The sequence below is a fragment of the Paramormyrops kingsleyae genome, chromosome 6 (assembly GCF_048594095.1).
Source record: "Paramormyrops kingsleyae isolate MSU_618 chromosome 6, PKINGS_0.4, whole genome shotgun sequence".
Lineage (NCBI taxonomy): Eukaryota > Metazoa > Chordata > Actinopteri > Osteoglossiformes > Mormyridae > Paramormyrops > Paramormyrops kingsleyae.
Window position 1 is genome coordinate 18570541 of NC_132802.1, and position 16276 is coordinate 18586816.

The window sequence follows — 16276 nt, forward strand, 5'->3', positions numbered from 1 at the left end:
TGTCTTCCTACAGACACAGGTAATTTATAGCTCATTGTTTGGTTACTGTTGCGTACCCTGTAATACAGTATTTATCCCATGGCATACACCATTCCTTTTTGAAAGAATGTTCTTCATCTTATTCCCTTACAATGTTGTTTTTTTAACAAGTCATACGTGTAAATGTGTTTTCTTTATGTACGTACTTGTATATTTCCACAAAAAAGGAACATACCTCTGTCAAGAGCAAATAAATAGGCACAAAAGTAGTTATTGAAGTAGGAGAACTACTATTACTAATACTAATAATTATAATAATACGAATAATAACAATAATTATAATATTTGATGTTAATACTGAAAATTCATATTTTTGCCAGTGAATTCAGGCGGTACAAAATGTAAACCAACTGCTAAAACAACAATAAACGTAAAGGGTAAATGTTCTGTATAATGAGAAGTGGCAGACTGTCTGAGACGCTCCTCCTTACAGCGGTAGAGTATGAAGCCCGATGCGGCGGCGCTGTAGCTTTAAGCGGAGCCCCCCCTCCTTCACCCCCCGCGTGACGCCGCCGTCTCCCAGCATTCACGGCTGCTCGAATAGCAGTGAATGGCGGGTGTTTCTGTGATCCGTGGGCTATTTTAAAATATAAAAATGCTGTTATTTAAAATAGGACTCAGTTATTTACGTAACACTTGTATGTAAATATTTTTTCTATCGATATTTATCGACTGGTGAATGTTGTTTGTGAATCTAGCGAATCACTGGCGTAGTCGCACTTGGGTATTTCCATGCTGTCCAAATTGAAACTTAGTATCACTGGTATTTCTCATAGAAGCTGCAGCTATAAACCGAGTGTCGTGTATCGTAATACCAAATATAATGAAACCGTAGAAAATGATCTAATCTAACCTCAATGGCATTTGTTTAATAAGAGACTGGAGTGTTCTGTTTTAAGAAAACGTATAATCCAATCACTTATTCTTTTAGTATCTATCATACAAAACGTGTAGACACCGAGGATCTAGCACGTATTTAACTATAAGCCAGACAGTTAAGGGAAATGGAAGCAATCTGGCCTCGTTTACTTTCAGTGTTTTTATTTTTATTTGCCATACCGCTGCCGGTTTGTACCTCGGGTGCCTCCAAGCTGAATATACCCAAAGTTTTATTGCCGCTCGCCAGAAGTACCAGAATCAATTTCACACTGGAAGCAACCGAAGGATGTTACAGATGGTGAGTGTAAACTGCAGAAGGAGAAAAAGATTCGCAGGAAACACGTGGTGGGAGGCGATGGCACGACAGTGTTTACGGCGCCTTTGCTATGCGGCGGCACAGGACCCTCGCTTTGATTTCGGTTCTTGGGTTGAAGCTCCTGTGAAATACGCCAGAAGTACCATGTTTTGTTGTGTGTGTTTTAAGCGTTGTCTAACCCAACATTTAGACTCGGGTTTTAGTACTGTGAGCACACAGTCATCAGACGGCGAAGTTATCCAGCATCCCAGCAGGGATGTAAGGTTATTAAAGCATGGCACGTGACCTTGAGGTTAAAGGTGTGCTAGATTCTTTTACTAAAATTATCTGCATCATGTGCCATGTAAGGCGTCCTACATCGATCACGGAATAAGATGCTAATTTTCATTATTTGGTAGATGTTTAAAAATTACAGGAAGTCCCTTTTGGTTCCTACATAAGATTGAAAATACATGTCACCTTAGAGTGCATCTAGGTTAAAAATTCTACTGTGAAGGCCCCAGTTCCAGAAAAGGCAATTACCTAAATCTGAACCGCTTAATGTATATAACTGAAAACAAATTTAAATATTAAGCATCTGTTATGATAGGGCTGTCCCTGCACAAGGAAGAAATGTAGTTTGTGCACAATGTTGATGGTTGAATGTGGTGCAGGATCTGATGCTTGTGTTTGCTGCAGGTCTTCCACACGACCAGAGGTCGCCAGCGTGGAGGCAGTTGACGTTGGTGAGCGACTCTGTTCCCAGAGGGCCGTGCTGCAGGCTCGGTCCACACATCCATCCAGACTCACCAGTATAATCATTGCAGAAGATGTTTGTAAGTATCTCTAGATGTTCATGTTATAAATTGGGTCTTCCAGTTCAATTCAACTTGTTTTGAAACCAGATTGTAAGCTTTACAGAACTTTGTTAAAATAGACTAAATCTGACCAGTACAGATCTAAAAATAGATGAATGAAAGCAAATGGTGGCTTATGGTTAGGGAAGCGCACTTGTAATTGAAAGATCGCTGGTTTGAATCCCCAACCTGCAAAGCACCACTGAGGTACCCTGAGCAAGGTACCACCCCCAAGCACTGCTCCCCGGGCGCTGAATTAGCTGCCCCCAGCTATGTCACATTGTCACATATGGGTTAAATGCAGAGGACACATTTCGTTGTTGCGCACTGTGTGCTGTGGTGTGTCAACAATGACCACTGATCACCAAATTCTAAATATCTGATATTTTTACATTTTGACAAAATTGTGTGGTTTATATATAGTTTACATTTGTAGTAGATATGTATGTTAGAAGTACATTATATTGACCTGTGGTAGATCTGTAGGTAAGTACATGCTCTTTCAGTTCTATGGTTTTACGTATCAAGACATAATTTAAAAAACTTCTAAAATTACTTAAATCTAACCTCAGGTGTAAAACAATTCACAACAGATTCCACTGTATCATTATTTATGAAGCCAAAATGAAGTGGAAAAACTACACAGGGTTCAGTAGCTTGCAGAACCACCTTTAGCAGCCATAACTTAGTCATCATTTTCTGTATGACTTTATCAGTCTCTCGCATTGTTATGGAGGAATTTTGGCCCATTTCACAACATCGCTTCAGTTCACTGAGATTTGTAGGCATTCTTTTACGCACAGTTCTCCTAAGGTCCTGCCAAATTTCTAGTATTTTTATTTTCATCTGGTTTTTCTTTTTGTGTTCTCATTATTTATGTTTTTTTGTCTCCCTTTTTTTTTCCAATGGAAATTAAAAATAAAGCCGTCCTCCGCAGAGGGGGGTTGTGGAGGGAATAAAAAGGTCCCGCCATAGCATTTCAGTCGGGTTGAGGTCTGGACTTTGACTGGGTCACTGCAGCACCTTGATTCTTTTCTTTCGCAGCCATTTTGCTGTAGATTTGCTGCTGTGCTTGAGATCATTGTCCTGTTACATGACCCAATTTCGGCCAAGCTTTAGCTGTTAGACAGGTGGCCTCTCATGTGACTCTACAATACTTTGATTTCCTGAGGAGTTCATGGTCGACTTAATGACGGCCAGGTGCCCAGGTCCTGTGGCTCCAAAACAAGTGAAAATCATCACCCCTCCACCACTGTGCCTGACAGTTGGTATGAGGTGTTTGTGCTGTGAATCATGGCCAAACATCTCCAATTTGGTCTCGTCTGTCCAAAGAGCATTGCTCCAGAAGTCTTGTGGTTTGTTCAGATGCAGCTTTGCAAACCTAAACCATGCTGCCATGTTCTTTCTAGGGAGAAGAAACTTTCTCCTCACAATCCTTCCAAACAGGACACATTTGTTCAGCTTTTTTTCTAATTGTACTGTCATGAACTTTAACATTTATCATACTAACTAAGGTCTGTAGAGTCTGAGATGTAGCTGTTGGATTCTGTGCACTGCATGGTCTGACCTTGGGGTGAATTTGCTGGAACACCCAATCCTGAGAAGATTGGCAACTGTCTTGGATGTTTTCCACTTGTGAATAATCTTTCTCACTGTAGAATGCTGGACTTCAGATTGTTTGGAAATGGCCTTATAACCCTCATCTGATTGATGGGCAGCAACACTTGCATTTCTAAGATCATTGCTAATGTCCTTCTTCCTTTGCATTGTGTGAACACCCACCTGAATGCTCCAGACCAGCAAACTGCCAAAACCTCCGCTTACATCTGGCTGCTACTTACCTTCTTAATTCCTATGGAAGCAGTAAGGGTGTCACTGCCTCTGCATATTGGCTTAGTTTTTGTGAAATAAATAATGACAGTGTCATGTGTTGTTCATTTGAAGTGGTATTTACCTAATTTTAAGGCTCGCTAAGGACCTGATGATTATTATTTTTTTTGTCCTGATACGTAGAACTTCAGAATCGAAAGAAGACGTTCTTTATTTTTTTGCATTAGTGTGTGCAATATTTATGAGGGTGATCTCTGTTTGATAAAGTAACCGGGCAGGTTTTGCGCTGCGATGCTATTGTGGACCTCATCAACGAGATCCAGATAGTTTCCACCACTCGTGAGCTTCACCTAGAGGACTCTCCACTGGAGCTGAAAATCCACGCCCTGGACTCTGAAGGTAATGCGAGTGTCTGCCCACGAGATCCCCAGGGAGTCTCCCCTCTAACATCTCTAATGTCCTTAGGTTTTTGCTGAAAAAGTCAACTACTTAGAGCTCTGATGCTGATTATTTTCCAGTTGCCATTTCCCTCAAAGTATTTATTCTGTAAAATAAATGTTTTATTTGTTATAGTACTTAATGTTGTGTCTTATAGGCATTTGCAGCTGTCTTGTGTTGCGAGCCAGCAATTATGATTCAGTGCCACAGCTTGTGTACACTCTGCTGCCCCTGATGTGTGACCTGATGCATATGCCAGTCGCCGTGGCGTATCTGTCCCTCCTTTTGTTTGGCTTTTCAACCTTCAGTTTACATAGTGCTGCCTTTGTTTATGATTAAGACTGGAGACTCAGTTGAGAGAATCTGTGCTAGACGGTGGGTGAGGTGGCTGCAGGAAGATGAACAGTGACAGGTCACTTGTTGATGTGGTGGATTGCTGGCATACTTTTTCGTGCGTGCAGTCAGCCTTACCGCCTGTGTTTTTCTTGGTCATATTCCTTGATAGGAAATACCTTCAGCACCCTTGCAGGACTGGTTTTTGACTGGAGCATTGTGAAAGATGAAGAGATGGGAAGTTTTCCTGATTCTTACAATGCGCTGCGGTAAGGGATTGAAATTGCTTCATTTTTTAAAGAAAGTCAGCTACTGTCTGGGAAGCTACCTGAAGTACAGACACGTAATCTGGTCCTTGGATTATATAATTGAGGCTAAAATTTTATACACTTAGGCTGAAGTCTTGCAAACTCATTGTTTCACAACTCCCACACTTCTTATGTTACCATACATCACTGTGTTAAGTCATTTCGGATTGAACTGGAAATGTGTGTCCAAACAGACAGGTCCCCAAACCTATCTGACTGTCAGGAAGAATGGGCCGAGTAGCTTGTGGAAGGCTACCTTAAGTGTTTGATTCGTTAAGCAATTAAAAGGCAATGGCACTAAATACTAAGTTTATCTAAACTTTTAACCAATTGAAGATCTATTATTTTATTTATAAACGCTATTATTATGGCAGAACAATATCTGAAAAGTATATTTTAATTTAAAAATATCAGAATAAATGAGAATGAGTTGTCCAACCACCCCCACCCCCCCAAAAAAAAAAAAAAAAAAACATTGAAGCACACGGTCAATAGTCCCTCTAGAGTCAAATCTAATAGTCAAGTCAAGTGGGGTTTTGTCTCACCAACCGTATTTAGTACATTATATATGGTGACGTGAAATAGCATTCCCTGAACTACAGTGCGAAATATATAACGTATGGTGCATGAACAGAGAGGACAATGCATTCACACACAATGTAAAGTAAACAATAATGGAATGTTTAGAATGGGCAATGATGGAAGCATGTAAATAATAAATATCAAAATACACAATGAGTCCTGGTAACAGTGCAGTAACCTCGCTGACAAAGGATACCAGTAATCTGGAAGCACTCAGATGTTGTCCCTGTTGCCAAGTGTACAAACCCAAAGTCCTTAAATGATTTTAGGCTCGTAGCATCTTCAGTCATGAAAGTTTTTAAGAAGTTGGTGAAGCAGGCTGTTCAGGAGCGGGTGCTGGCTTCTGTAGATCCTCTGCATTTTGCAAACGGCTGGCAGAGGATGCCGCTCTGATGCTGCTGAACCACCTATACCTCACCTTGAGGGCCACTGACTCATGCCAGACTTCTGTTCATTGATTTTTCTTCTGCTTCTAGCACCATTCATTCAGCCATATTTGTTCACAGCGAAGCCTCTCTGAATTTAATCTGGATAATAATATCACTGGATGGATTTTAGATTTTATGGCAGATAGATCAGTGTTAATGGTGTCCTCGTACAAGCTCTACCATCCACCAGTGTATATGAGTTAATGGTGTCCTCGTACAAGCTCTACCATCCACCAGTGTATGTGAGTTAACGGTGTCCTCGTACAAGCTCTACCATCCACCAGTGTATGTGAGTTAATGGTGTCCTCGTACAAGCTCTACCATCCACCAGTGTATGTGAGTTAATGGTGTCCTCGTACAAGCTCTACCATCCACCAGTTGGATTGTTCTCTCTCCTTTTCTTATTATTCTTTACACAAATAGCTGTCTAAGCAAGTTTGGAAATAGGCACCTTATAAAGGTTGTTGATGGGGGGGGGGGTTGATCATGATCAGGTCTTTCTTTCTTTGAACTTAATGTGTCTATCTGAGGGCATGATTGTTGATTTTAGGAAGTCGGTACCTTTCCTCAAAGTCACTGAGGTAACGGAGATTGAGTTGGTAGAGAACTGTCACTTTCACTTTTATTGTTATGGCCTTGTGGGCTTGACTTGCATTTCATTTGTAACTGGTGGGATGAACCAGAAAATCCACCCAAAATTCCTAAAAAAAAAAAAAACCTCTGCAGGATTCTTGTCTTTGCAGCAAAATATATGACATTATTTGTCTAGACACAAACCCTATTTAAAGGTTCTGGTTTTAGATAAATTCCCAAGTGCTTTTTTAAGCATAAAATTGTCTCGCAAGAATGTTGCTTGCAGCCCTGTCTTCTGTGTTGTCTCAGGGTGCTCAGGTTTTCTGAGTCAACTTACACTCCTCCACGTCACATCTCTAACATGGAGAAAGTTGGAAAGCAGGGAGACATCATTCTTGCGTCTGGGCTGAAAACGGGAAATTCCAAGCTGAAGGCCAGGATCCAGGAATCTCTTTACAAGGTTGGAAATGATTCTCAGGAGATTTAGCCCTACTTAAAAATATTTTGTTGTCAGTCCACATTTTTGCTCCCTCCCAGGAGGGAGCAAAAACTTTGAGACTCTGGGGGTCCTTGAGGATCTGGTTCAGAAACACGTCTTTAAACAATTTTGTTTCATTGTATGCTGGTTATAAATGCAGTTCAGTGTGTGATATACAGATATGGGATTCCCAGCTTTCTCTATGAGGTTCAGTTTTTCTCACACTAATTTGGGATTTGGGGCAGCATGGTGGTGCAGTGGTTAGCACTGTTGCCTCACATCTCTGGGACCAGGGTTCGAGTTTCCACCATCGCCCCATGTGTGTGGAGTTTGCATGTTCTCCCCATGTCGTCTTGGGGTTTCCTCCGGGTACTCCGGTTTCCCCCCACAGTCCAAAAACACGTTGAGTTTAATTAGAGTTACCAAATTGCCCATAGGTGTGCATGTCTGTGTGAATGGTGTGTGAGTGTGAGTGAATGGTGTGTGAGTGTGAGTGAATGGTGTGTGAGTGTGCCCTGCGATGGGTTGTTCCCCCATCATGGGTTGTTCCCTGCCTTGCGCCCATAGCTTCTGGGATAGACCCCAGACTCCCACGACCCTGAATAGGATCAGTGGTTGCAGAAGATGCTTTCACACAACAGTAACAACAGAGTCTTGTACGATTAATTACATCGATAATCTTAAGTGATCCCTTTGATACTGGGAAACGTTTATTTTACTAAGTGTTGGTTTCATGTGATCAGGACGTGGCAGCTGCTGAGGTCAGGCTTCTGATCCTGGAGAACATTTTGCTAAGTCCTGCATATGATGTGTACCTCCTGGTGGGTACCTCTGTGCAGTACAAGGTCCAAAAGATTCGACAAGGAAAGATCACAGGTGTGTCTTTGGTTTATATTTATTCTTATATATGTGTTTGGTTTACAATACGGTACCTGATACATAACATGACACATCTAGGTGTCATACTCATGCATATTTTTTTACTAGAAAAAATGTTAAAGCTGAAAATTTCAAAGATGATAGTTATTTTGAGGTTTTAAATATTTTATTCCCATTAATTTATTTTCTGCAAACCTTATGGTGATGTGGCTTCCAGCATGATTGTCTTATCTGACCTCAGACCGTGATGTAAGCGCTGTCTCTGGGAGATTGTTTGTTTGTGTTGCTTATGTCTGGTCTTTTCCAGAGCTTTCCATGCCCTGTGATCAGTATGAGCTGCAGCTCCAGAACAGTATGGTTGATCCTGATGGCGACCTGCCACTTCCTGTGGCCAGACTGAAGCAGGAGACCTCCAAGGTGCTCGCCCTGCAGCGTGGCTACACCAACATTGTGCTGGATCACAAAAGTATCCATGAAAGCTTTGGCTCTAACTGCTGGGTATCTGTAACCAGAACTAATAATGAATATTTACTATTTGTGTGGGTGTTGGTTCCTATAGCTGTCACAGACTGTATCGTTTGTTTAACTTATTTTTAACTTGAACTCTATGCTGTTCAAACCATTTGGTCATTTAGGTGATAGTAACTACCAATATCTATTAGTAGGGTGTAAATTGGCCCCAAGGTGATTCCATTTGATTACAATTATTTGGAAGGTTTTATTTGGGGATTTATACCACAATTCAATTAATGGATTATTCAGTCATGTTGAGAACCTAGATTCAAACCTTCAAATCGATTGACCGATTCTGATTTTATCTATTAATGTATCTTTATTCCTGTAGCTTTCAGTGGATCTAGAATAAAATAGCTTTTATTCTGATGTACTTTTGTTCCTCTGACGACTGGGATGATGTGCTTTATAAGCCTGTGTGCGTTTTCTCCACTTGGAATCTGCAGTTGTCCTTGATTTGTGCGTGTTCAGGTCTTCGCTTACAGGGGGCCTCACGACTTCCCAACAGCACCCTGTATGTGGTGGACCCGGGATATTTGGGTATGTAATCAAGTCAAGAGTTTTATTTGGACATGTACACTGGATGTGCAGTGAAATGCAGCAATAAAATCAGTCTTCTGCACGACTGCTGCTTAGCCAGTATGTTATCAAATGCATGCCCCCCTCATCAAACACAAGTTGTAGCTGTTCTGTATTCTCTGCCCTAATTACGATTGCTGATGTCAGGGACTTACCAAAGCTGCCCCATATCTAAGGCACACAACAAAACAAACATCCTCGTATCGACTCCATGGTGGACAACTGCTATACCCACCATGCCTGACGTGCACCAGTGTGTAAAAGCTGCAGTGCTTATCGATTTGTGTTTCCACTAGAGCATGGGTCACAACTCCTCGCCTTTCGCCAGGTTGACTATGGTTGGTGTTAATTTTTCAAACAGGTTTTAACATTCAGCCTGGGGACCGCTGGGTGCTGGAGACAGGACGTGTCTATGAGATCTCCATTGATGTGTTTGATAAGTCAAGCAACAAAGTGTACCTCTCAGATGTGAGTTTACTCTTTCGGGCGCTTATTTGAATGTTGATCATTGCTGCCCTTTGAAGATTTAATGAGCTTTTTTAAAACCATAATCAAAAATACTTGGAAAAAAAAATGAAACGGTGGTGAAAGCATTTATCTGAGCTATAAACGCCCCCTATTACACCTAAAATCCACAAGGATATTTTTGGACATGGTCTTATGTACTCACAGCTTTTTTACTTGAATGTACTTTGGTCTAAGCTTTGCTTTAGCTCATCTTTATATATCAGTATTTGATCTATATTTTTTCAGAACATACGGATAGATGCATCCTTTCAAAAGGAATACTTTGAGGTCTTGCAGTCATCCATGAATGGATCATACCACAGAGTAAAAGCACTGAAGAATGGGCAGACCGTCATTGATGGAGCCCTGTCTTCTGTGGTTGATGAGGTCTGTTCTCCTTATGTTTGTCTTTAGAGCCTGTCAGAGCCCTTCCATTGTGTATCATCGTCTATAATGTCATTGTGTTTAAGGCCTGTGAATATCATACACCTGTTTTTGTCACACTTTAGGATGGAGGAGTTCATGTCTTTCCCATTCCGGTGCGGAATCAGCAGGACGTGGAGATCTATAACCCCATCGTTCTCACTCCCAGGATTCTTACATTTCCATGGCAGCCCATAGTAGGAGCGTATCAGTACACAATAAAGGTATGCGTTACGATGACGATGACTATGCAAACTTCTGATAATGTCAGATTGTAAATCTGTTACTTTGGACTAGACAATATGGCAAATGTTTTTAGTTTTTTTTTTTTTTTTAATAAATTTTCGTATCGGTCGATATCTGTAATTATCACAATATAATTCAGAAATCATTGTTTTCAAAATGATGAATTAGTTTTGATGCTCTGAGGCTCCATTTATGCATAAACAAATTCTCAAACCAGAACATTTAAAACATGACAAAGTGAATGAACTGCAAACTGAAATTTAATTGTAATGAATAAACCACACTTAGTTTTTTATTTTTATTTTTTGGGCATATGGCACTAGTAATACACCAAGGGGGGGTGTATTGCTGGGTTTTATTCTCTGACTGCCTCTCTGCTCGTTACGGGGGGGTGGGTGGGGGTGGAGTTGCCACTCGACTTGTATCGGTAAATAAATGCTGTGTCCTGTTTTGATCCAATACAGGATGTGACTGAATGTTGCCACACTAATTGCTGGTTTCTGTGGCTGTAAGCACTTGTTTTCTGTTTGTCCTATGGGTCGGTAATGCTTTGAGCAATGAAATAAATTCGTAGTTTTTCCAGTTTTAGAGGCACAACTTTTCGGCAGAGATTGCCGCGCACAGTGCGAGTCTGTTTTGTGTCACCGGTCTCTTTAAATTGCCATAGTATTGCCACGTCACCAAAGTCTTTTTGCCTGTTTTATCCACAATATCTCCTTTTTAAAAAGCTGCTGTGGCTGCTGTGCTCTCTTCACCAACACCGAGGTTTCCCCCGAGGGAGCCGGTGTCCTGCTAACGCAATAGGCCTTCCTGTACGTTTGGTGCGCATAGAAAACATATCGATTGGCAGCAGACCAGGTTGTTTTAGCCAGAGCTGACAAAACGGTGCCACTCGTATTCTTCCTAGCGTTTCTGAATTCTCTGTGGATTATTGCTGTCGGGATATCTAACGGAATGAATGTTACTGTAGACTTTCGTTTTGGATTTCACTGGGTTACCCTTATTGGACAGGTTCCTTTGGACTTAATTGCCCTCCCGGTGAATTGTTTTGACTGTTGTTTTCCGCCTGCCTGCCTGCCCTGTTGCATTCTCTTATTTGCTTAATAGAGCCCCCGTTTGTGTTTTTCGGCTGTGTCTGCACTTGTCTTAAATCGTATTGTACTTCTATCGAGCATTTGTTATTTTGATATCATGGAAAAATATAATGCAATAATTGTTATCGTTTTATCAGCCAGCCAATCTGTTACAGTGCTGTATCTGTAATCGACCCTTGATCAGCAGTTAGTAGGACTTTTGTGGGGAGTGTATGGTAATGCCTAGGGCTGTGGCAATAACCACAATATTGCAATGTCACGATATTAACAAGGCAGCCGCAGAGGATGGCAAGCAGCCACCGCAACTGCAGTGTTCACATTTTATTTTTAATGTTCATTGGACTGCTATGCACTTTACCACAGGAGCTGCAACTCTCTCATATAAACGAACAAGCAACCAGAAGGACAGAAGCTGCTTTGAACAATTGAGGCCTCTTTGGCTTCCTCGCGTTCTGTAATTTAATAGACTGAACATGTCCTTGGACGTTTTGTCCTCCTCAGTAGAATGTGTCAGTGTAACTGCAGGAGAATTGTTTACATTTGAATTGCTTGTGACAAAATCAGTCAAAATTTGTAATACTTGAACTTGTATTGTTCAAATTTAAATAGTTCTTTTTAACTGATGTTCCTTTTGTTTAATAGGCAACAGGAGGAAGTGGGAACTTCACCTGGTCATCTTCTAGTCAGACTGTTGCCACGGTGACTGTGAAGGGAGTCATGACAACAGTCAATGATATTGGTGTCAGTGTGGTGCGAGCGCGCGATGTGCAAAACCCTCTGCACTTCGGAGAGATGAAGGTAAGGGCATTTCCTGCAGCTGCGGCGTCCTGGGAGGGTCTTTCTGGGCCTTCCGCCAGCCACTTCCTGTGCTTCGTTTATCATCAGCGCTGAGCCGAAGTAGTCAGCTAAAAGACATGAACCTGTTTGTATAGCTGGATGTTTTAAATGAGGGCGATTCTGTGCCTGGTTCACGGTTACCTCAGCTGTGCCCAGGGGTGCTGCTGGAGATTTTGGAACCCATGAAAGCCTTTCATACTAGGCCCCCACCCCAGACCAAACCTGACACTTAGGGGCCCTTGGAATCATCCTGATTCCCGCCCCCCCTTTATGGCACCCCTGGCTTTGCCATTTCTCTTGGATATAGACCTCATGATTAATACTTGTGGTCTGTTCCCCCTATGACACATGTGATTTGCCTTACAGCAGATGCCTGAGGGCTACCAGCTGCTCTCGCTGTGTGGCGCCAGATGTTTTTCTTCTCCAATTTCAGGGCTGGTCAACCCATTGGCTCCCCACTGGTTCCAATACTGTGGGACATGAAAGTAGTTTTCAGTTTATTCAAAAAATACTTTTTACATATTTTTTTCGTCGCCAGCCCCCGATAGCCAGTCAGTGAAATTTATCGTGCAGAACTTACTGTTGCCGAAATTTATTGTGTGGAAATTTAATTAATGTTGTGTAGGGTAGGCTTGGTCTGTATTATAGTAATATTTTTGCTGAACTGTGGTATTTTCGGTTGGTGAAATTTATTGTGGGCGAATCCTCCCATCTCCCCCGCTCAGTAAAATTTGTCACGGGGGAATTTCATCGGGTCACTTCACTCTAGTCCAGGTGAGTGGTGTCACATTACATGACATGACAGGACAGGTACACATATGGTGAACCTGATTACGTTAAGACAAGTCACACAAAATTGGGCTTTTAGTAAAGATTTTCAGATATTTTTGGAGAGGTGGGGAGAATGCATACGGTTTGGGCAGTATTACCGTCATATTTTCGGTGTACTACAGAATTTTCATTTGGTGTAAAGTCCCCCCTCCCAGATATATAGGCTGGGATGTGGGAGGACAAGTGATGAGACTGGGGACAGGGGGTGACAAGGCTGTCATTTGTATGCATGCTTACCTAGACTAGCAATATAAATATGTTGATTTCCAAAGTTAAAATGCTAATATATTTTTGCTTATTTGTTAGTGTTTAGTTTTTACAAGTTCACAGGGATCTGGTACGTGGTCCTGCTTTTATATATGCCCCTCTCTGCCTGCTAGGCATTTTTTTGCTGGCTAACTAGAACCTGTGTGTGTGTACAGTCAAAAACAATATAGGTAGCAGTAACACTAGATCTCAGAAGGAAATCAAAATAGGGTGTGTGTGTGTGTGTTGTCAGTTTGACATTATATGGCAGATAGTTATACCATTGGTGTCTCTGTCATAAATGTTACTCTTATGTCCTGGAAAATGATGGATATAATGCAAATGAGAAAGTAATAATATTTAGACATAAAGAGTATGTAAGACATGGAAATGAAGCATATACAAAGAAATGCGGGTAGGGAAAAGATTCTGTAAATTGGCATATAAGTGGAATATGTAAAATGGATAGGTGTAGATTGAGAGTTTTGGGTCACGGGTAGCACTCGGACCATTCAGGTAAAAAAGCATTTACCAGCTTTCACAATCACAGTTGATCCATTGAGTATTTCCAGAAACTGCAGAGATTGTGGAGTGTGTGAGGTGTAAAGATTAGATGGGGTGAGGGGGCTGTCTGGGGAAAACGCCTTTCTGACAGCATATTTTCTTGTTTAAAATATGATTTTGGATAGTACAGACGCTCCTCTACTTATGAATGAGTTATGTTCCGAACGGCCGTTCGTAACTTGAAATGTTCGTAAGTCGTTATTCAACATCATTTTAAAGGTATACGCAAGTACTAAGAACTAGGATGCTGGGAGTCCGCACGCTACACTGCTGCGCGGCAGGAGTAGCAGCCAGAAGCCGTACTAGGTGGAATTGCCACGCAGAAAAAAATAAAATGTTGCAGACAGGAAACTGGAGCCCAATGAACACAATTTGGACTTGCAGTCCTCTTCGTTCGTGTGTCTGAAAGTTCATAAGTTGAAAGTTCGTAAGTAGAGGAGCGTCTGTATTTAGCTACTTTAACGCAAAATTTTGTGTTCAAAATTTGGCAAAAATGCCTTGCTAGAGTCTGAATTCTCGGTTGTGATGTAGGTAGCTTGACGGTGTCTCCTTCTGCCCACTAGGTGTATGTGATCGAGCCCATCGGCATGGACTTCATACCCTGCCAGGTGGAGGCTAGGGTGGCCCAAGTGCTGGACCTACCGCTGCAGATCTTTGGTCTGCTGAGCGCGGAGAGCAGCGAGCGCGTGACCCTCAGCGACTGCTCACACTTCCAGCTGCTGGTGGAGATGGAGAGCCAAGGCGTTTTCCAGCTGCTGGAAGGTGAGGTGCACATTCCCATTAAATGTAGTGACACCTCAGGCTTTCAGCGGGTTATTGCTTGTTTGTAACATGGGCTAAAAAAAGTGTGAGCATCACTGGATTTATGTATTACCTTTCAGAATTAACTGTAGTCCCGTAAGGAAATCACTTTTGAGAGAATAGTTGACATATATAAATCCTTTCTTGCTCAGTAGCTGGACTGTATCACAGTCAGCTTAATAGTGCCACATTTGTCTTCCTTTTTTTTTATTGTACAGATTATGACTCTATAGCGCATTCGCTGTGCCTCAGATCCGCAGAAGAATTCCCACAATGGTGTGAGCTGATGGCTTGACCGAGTGCTGATTGTTCCCATTGTCTCTGTTCTCAGGGCGGTTGGCACCCGGGCAGGACCACTGCAGTGGAATCCGTGTTCAGGCACTTGTGCCTGGGCACGCCACCCTGCTGGTCAGCTACGCCCATGGGAATGTGCGCCTCAGTGCACGCATCACCATTGCTGCCTACCAGCCACTGAAGGTGAGGAACGCTCCATGTTTACATTGTTCCGCATCTCGTTCTTTTTTTGAGTCAAGATGGAACCAAAGAACTACCCTCAATCTACAAGCACAGCTCTAGAATGTACTATCATGCTTGTGTTTTGTCTTTAGCTCCCTATCACACCCTAGGCTCTGGTATTGCTATCATATTTTGAGCTGCGGCCTATGGTGACTGATTGGGGGGGGTGGGGAACATGCTTCTTACCCATACTGGGAGAATGCATTTCTGCCCCGATTACTGGCTCATCTTGGCAAGCCGCTTTTGCTCGTCCAAGAAATGCCACTTGTGCCCCCGGCATTCTGTCTTTGCCCTGCTGCGGTTATGTAATCATTGCTGTATGAGGGGGGCGGCTCGCGGTTCTGATTGCATGTGGGATGTTAAGCGTATGCTAAGCTGAACAGAGAGTAGCGGATTCACACTCATGCATTTTTCATTGCATAGATTTGCCTTTTCACCACACCGATATGTTGTGGTTATTTGATGTTGCCTTAAACAAGCTATAAAATTGAAAATTGAACCTTTAGGAGAAGCTTTTCAGCTGGATTGTTTTTGTTTAGGGTTTTCAGTTATTATACTAAAATTGTAGGAATCCACCATCAAATATGTGGAGGCATTTTGCTTATTTCTGGCTTTTCTTCCTGGACAGGTGATTGACCCCATTTCTGTAGCTGTAGTAACACTGGGGTCCTCCAAAGACATGCTCTTTGAAGGGGGTCCTCGGCCCTGGGTTCTGGAACCCTCCAAGTTCTTCCGAAATCTTACGACAGAGGATAGCCGCAGCGTCCACATGGCCCTCTTTGGCCCTGCGTCAAGGAACTACTTCAGACACTGGGTTCGGGCCACCTGCCAAGCTCTGGGCGAACAAGTAAGGGATATGAAAATCGAAAATGACCAGACAAGGGCTAAATCTGAAGGAGGGTCATTTATTATTTACTTGTTTATTAAGGGGAAATGTACCCTACTGCCATAGCGCACGAAAGGCAAGTTGGAACAGATGCAACCAGTATTCATTCATCAGTGATTCTCCATTTGTTCTGTAGGTCCTGGCTGTGACCGTTGGGAACCAGCCAAGTCTCACCAACCCGTTCCCAGCAGTGGAGCCGGCAGTAGTGAAGCTAGTCTGTGCCCCACCCTCACGCCTGGCCCTGGTTCCTGTCTACACCAGTCCCCAGCTGGATCTGTCCTGCCCTCTGCTGCAGCAGAACAAGCAAGTGGTGA

General features: G+C 42.4%; 1 protein-coding gene across 1 annotated transcript in view; it reads left to right on the forward strand.

Moving 5' to 3' along the window:
• The first annotated feature begins 506 nt into the window (after positions 1-506).
• nup210 (nucleoporin 210) overlaps positions 507-16276 on the forward strand; it is a 32972-nt gene continuing 17202 nt past the window's right edge. The window contains exons 1-16 of the mRNA XM_072713791.1: positions 507-1216; positions 1913-2049; positions 4168-4299; positions 4844-4940; positions 6872-7022; positions 7784-7916; positions 8227-8385; positions 8904-8972; positions 9373-9479; positions 9765-9905; positions 10028-10165; positions 11924-12079; positions 14323-14521; positions 14892-15037; positions 15705-15923; positions 16099-16272. Coding sequence (XP_072569892.1) covers positions 1044-1216; positions 1913-2049; positions 4168-4299; positions 4844-4940; positions 6872-7022; positions 7784-7916; positions 8227-8385; positions 8904-8972; positions 9373-9479; positions 9765-9905; positions 10028-10165; positions 11924-12079; positions 14323-14521; positions 14892-15037; positions 15705-15923; positions 16099-16272 — 2331 coding nt within the window. The 5' untranslated portion in view covers positions 507-1043. The remainder of the gene's footprint in view (positions 1217-1912; positions 2050-4167; positions 4300-4843; positions 4941-6871; positions 7023-7783; positions 7917-8226; positions 8386-8903; positions 8973-9372; positions 9480-9764; positions 9906-10027; positions 10166-11923; positions 12080-14322; positions 14522-14891; positions 15038-15704; positions 15924-16098; positions 16273-16276) is intronic.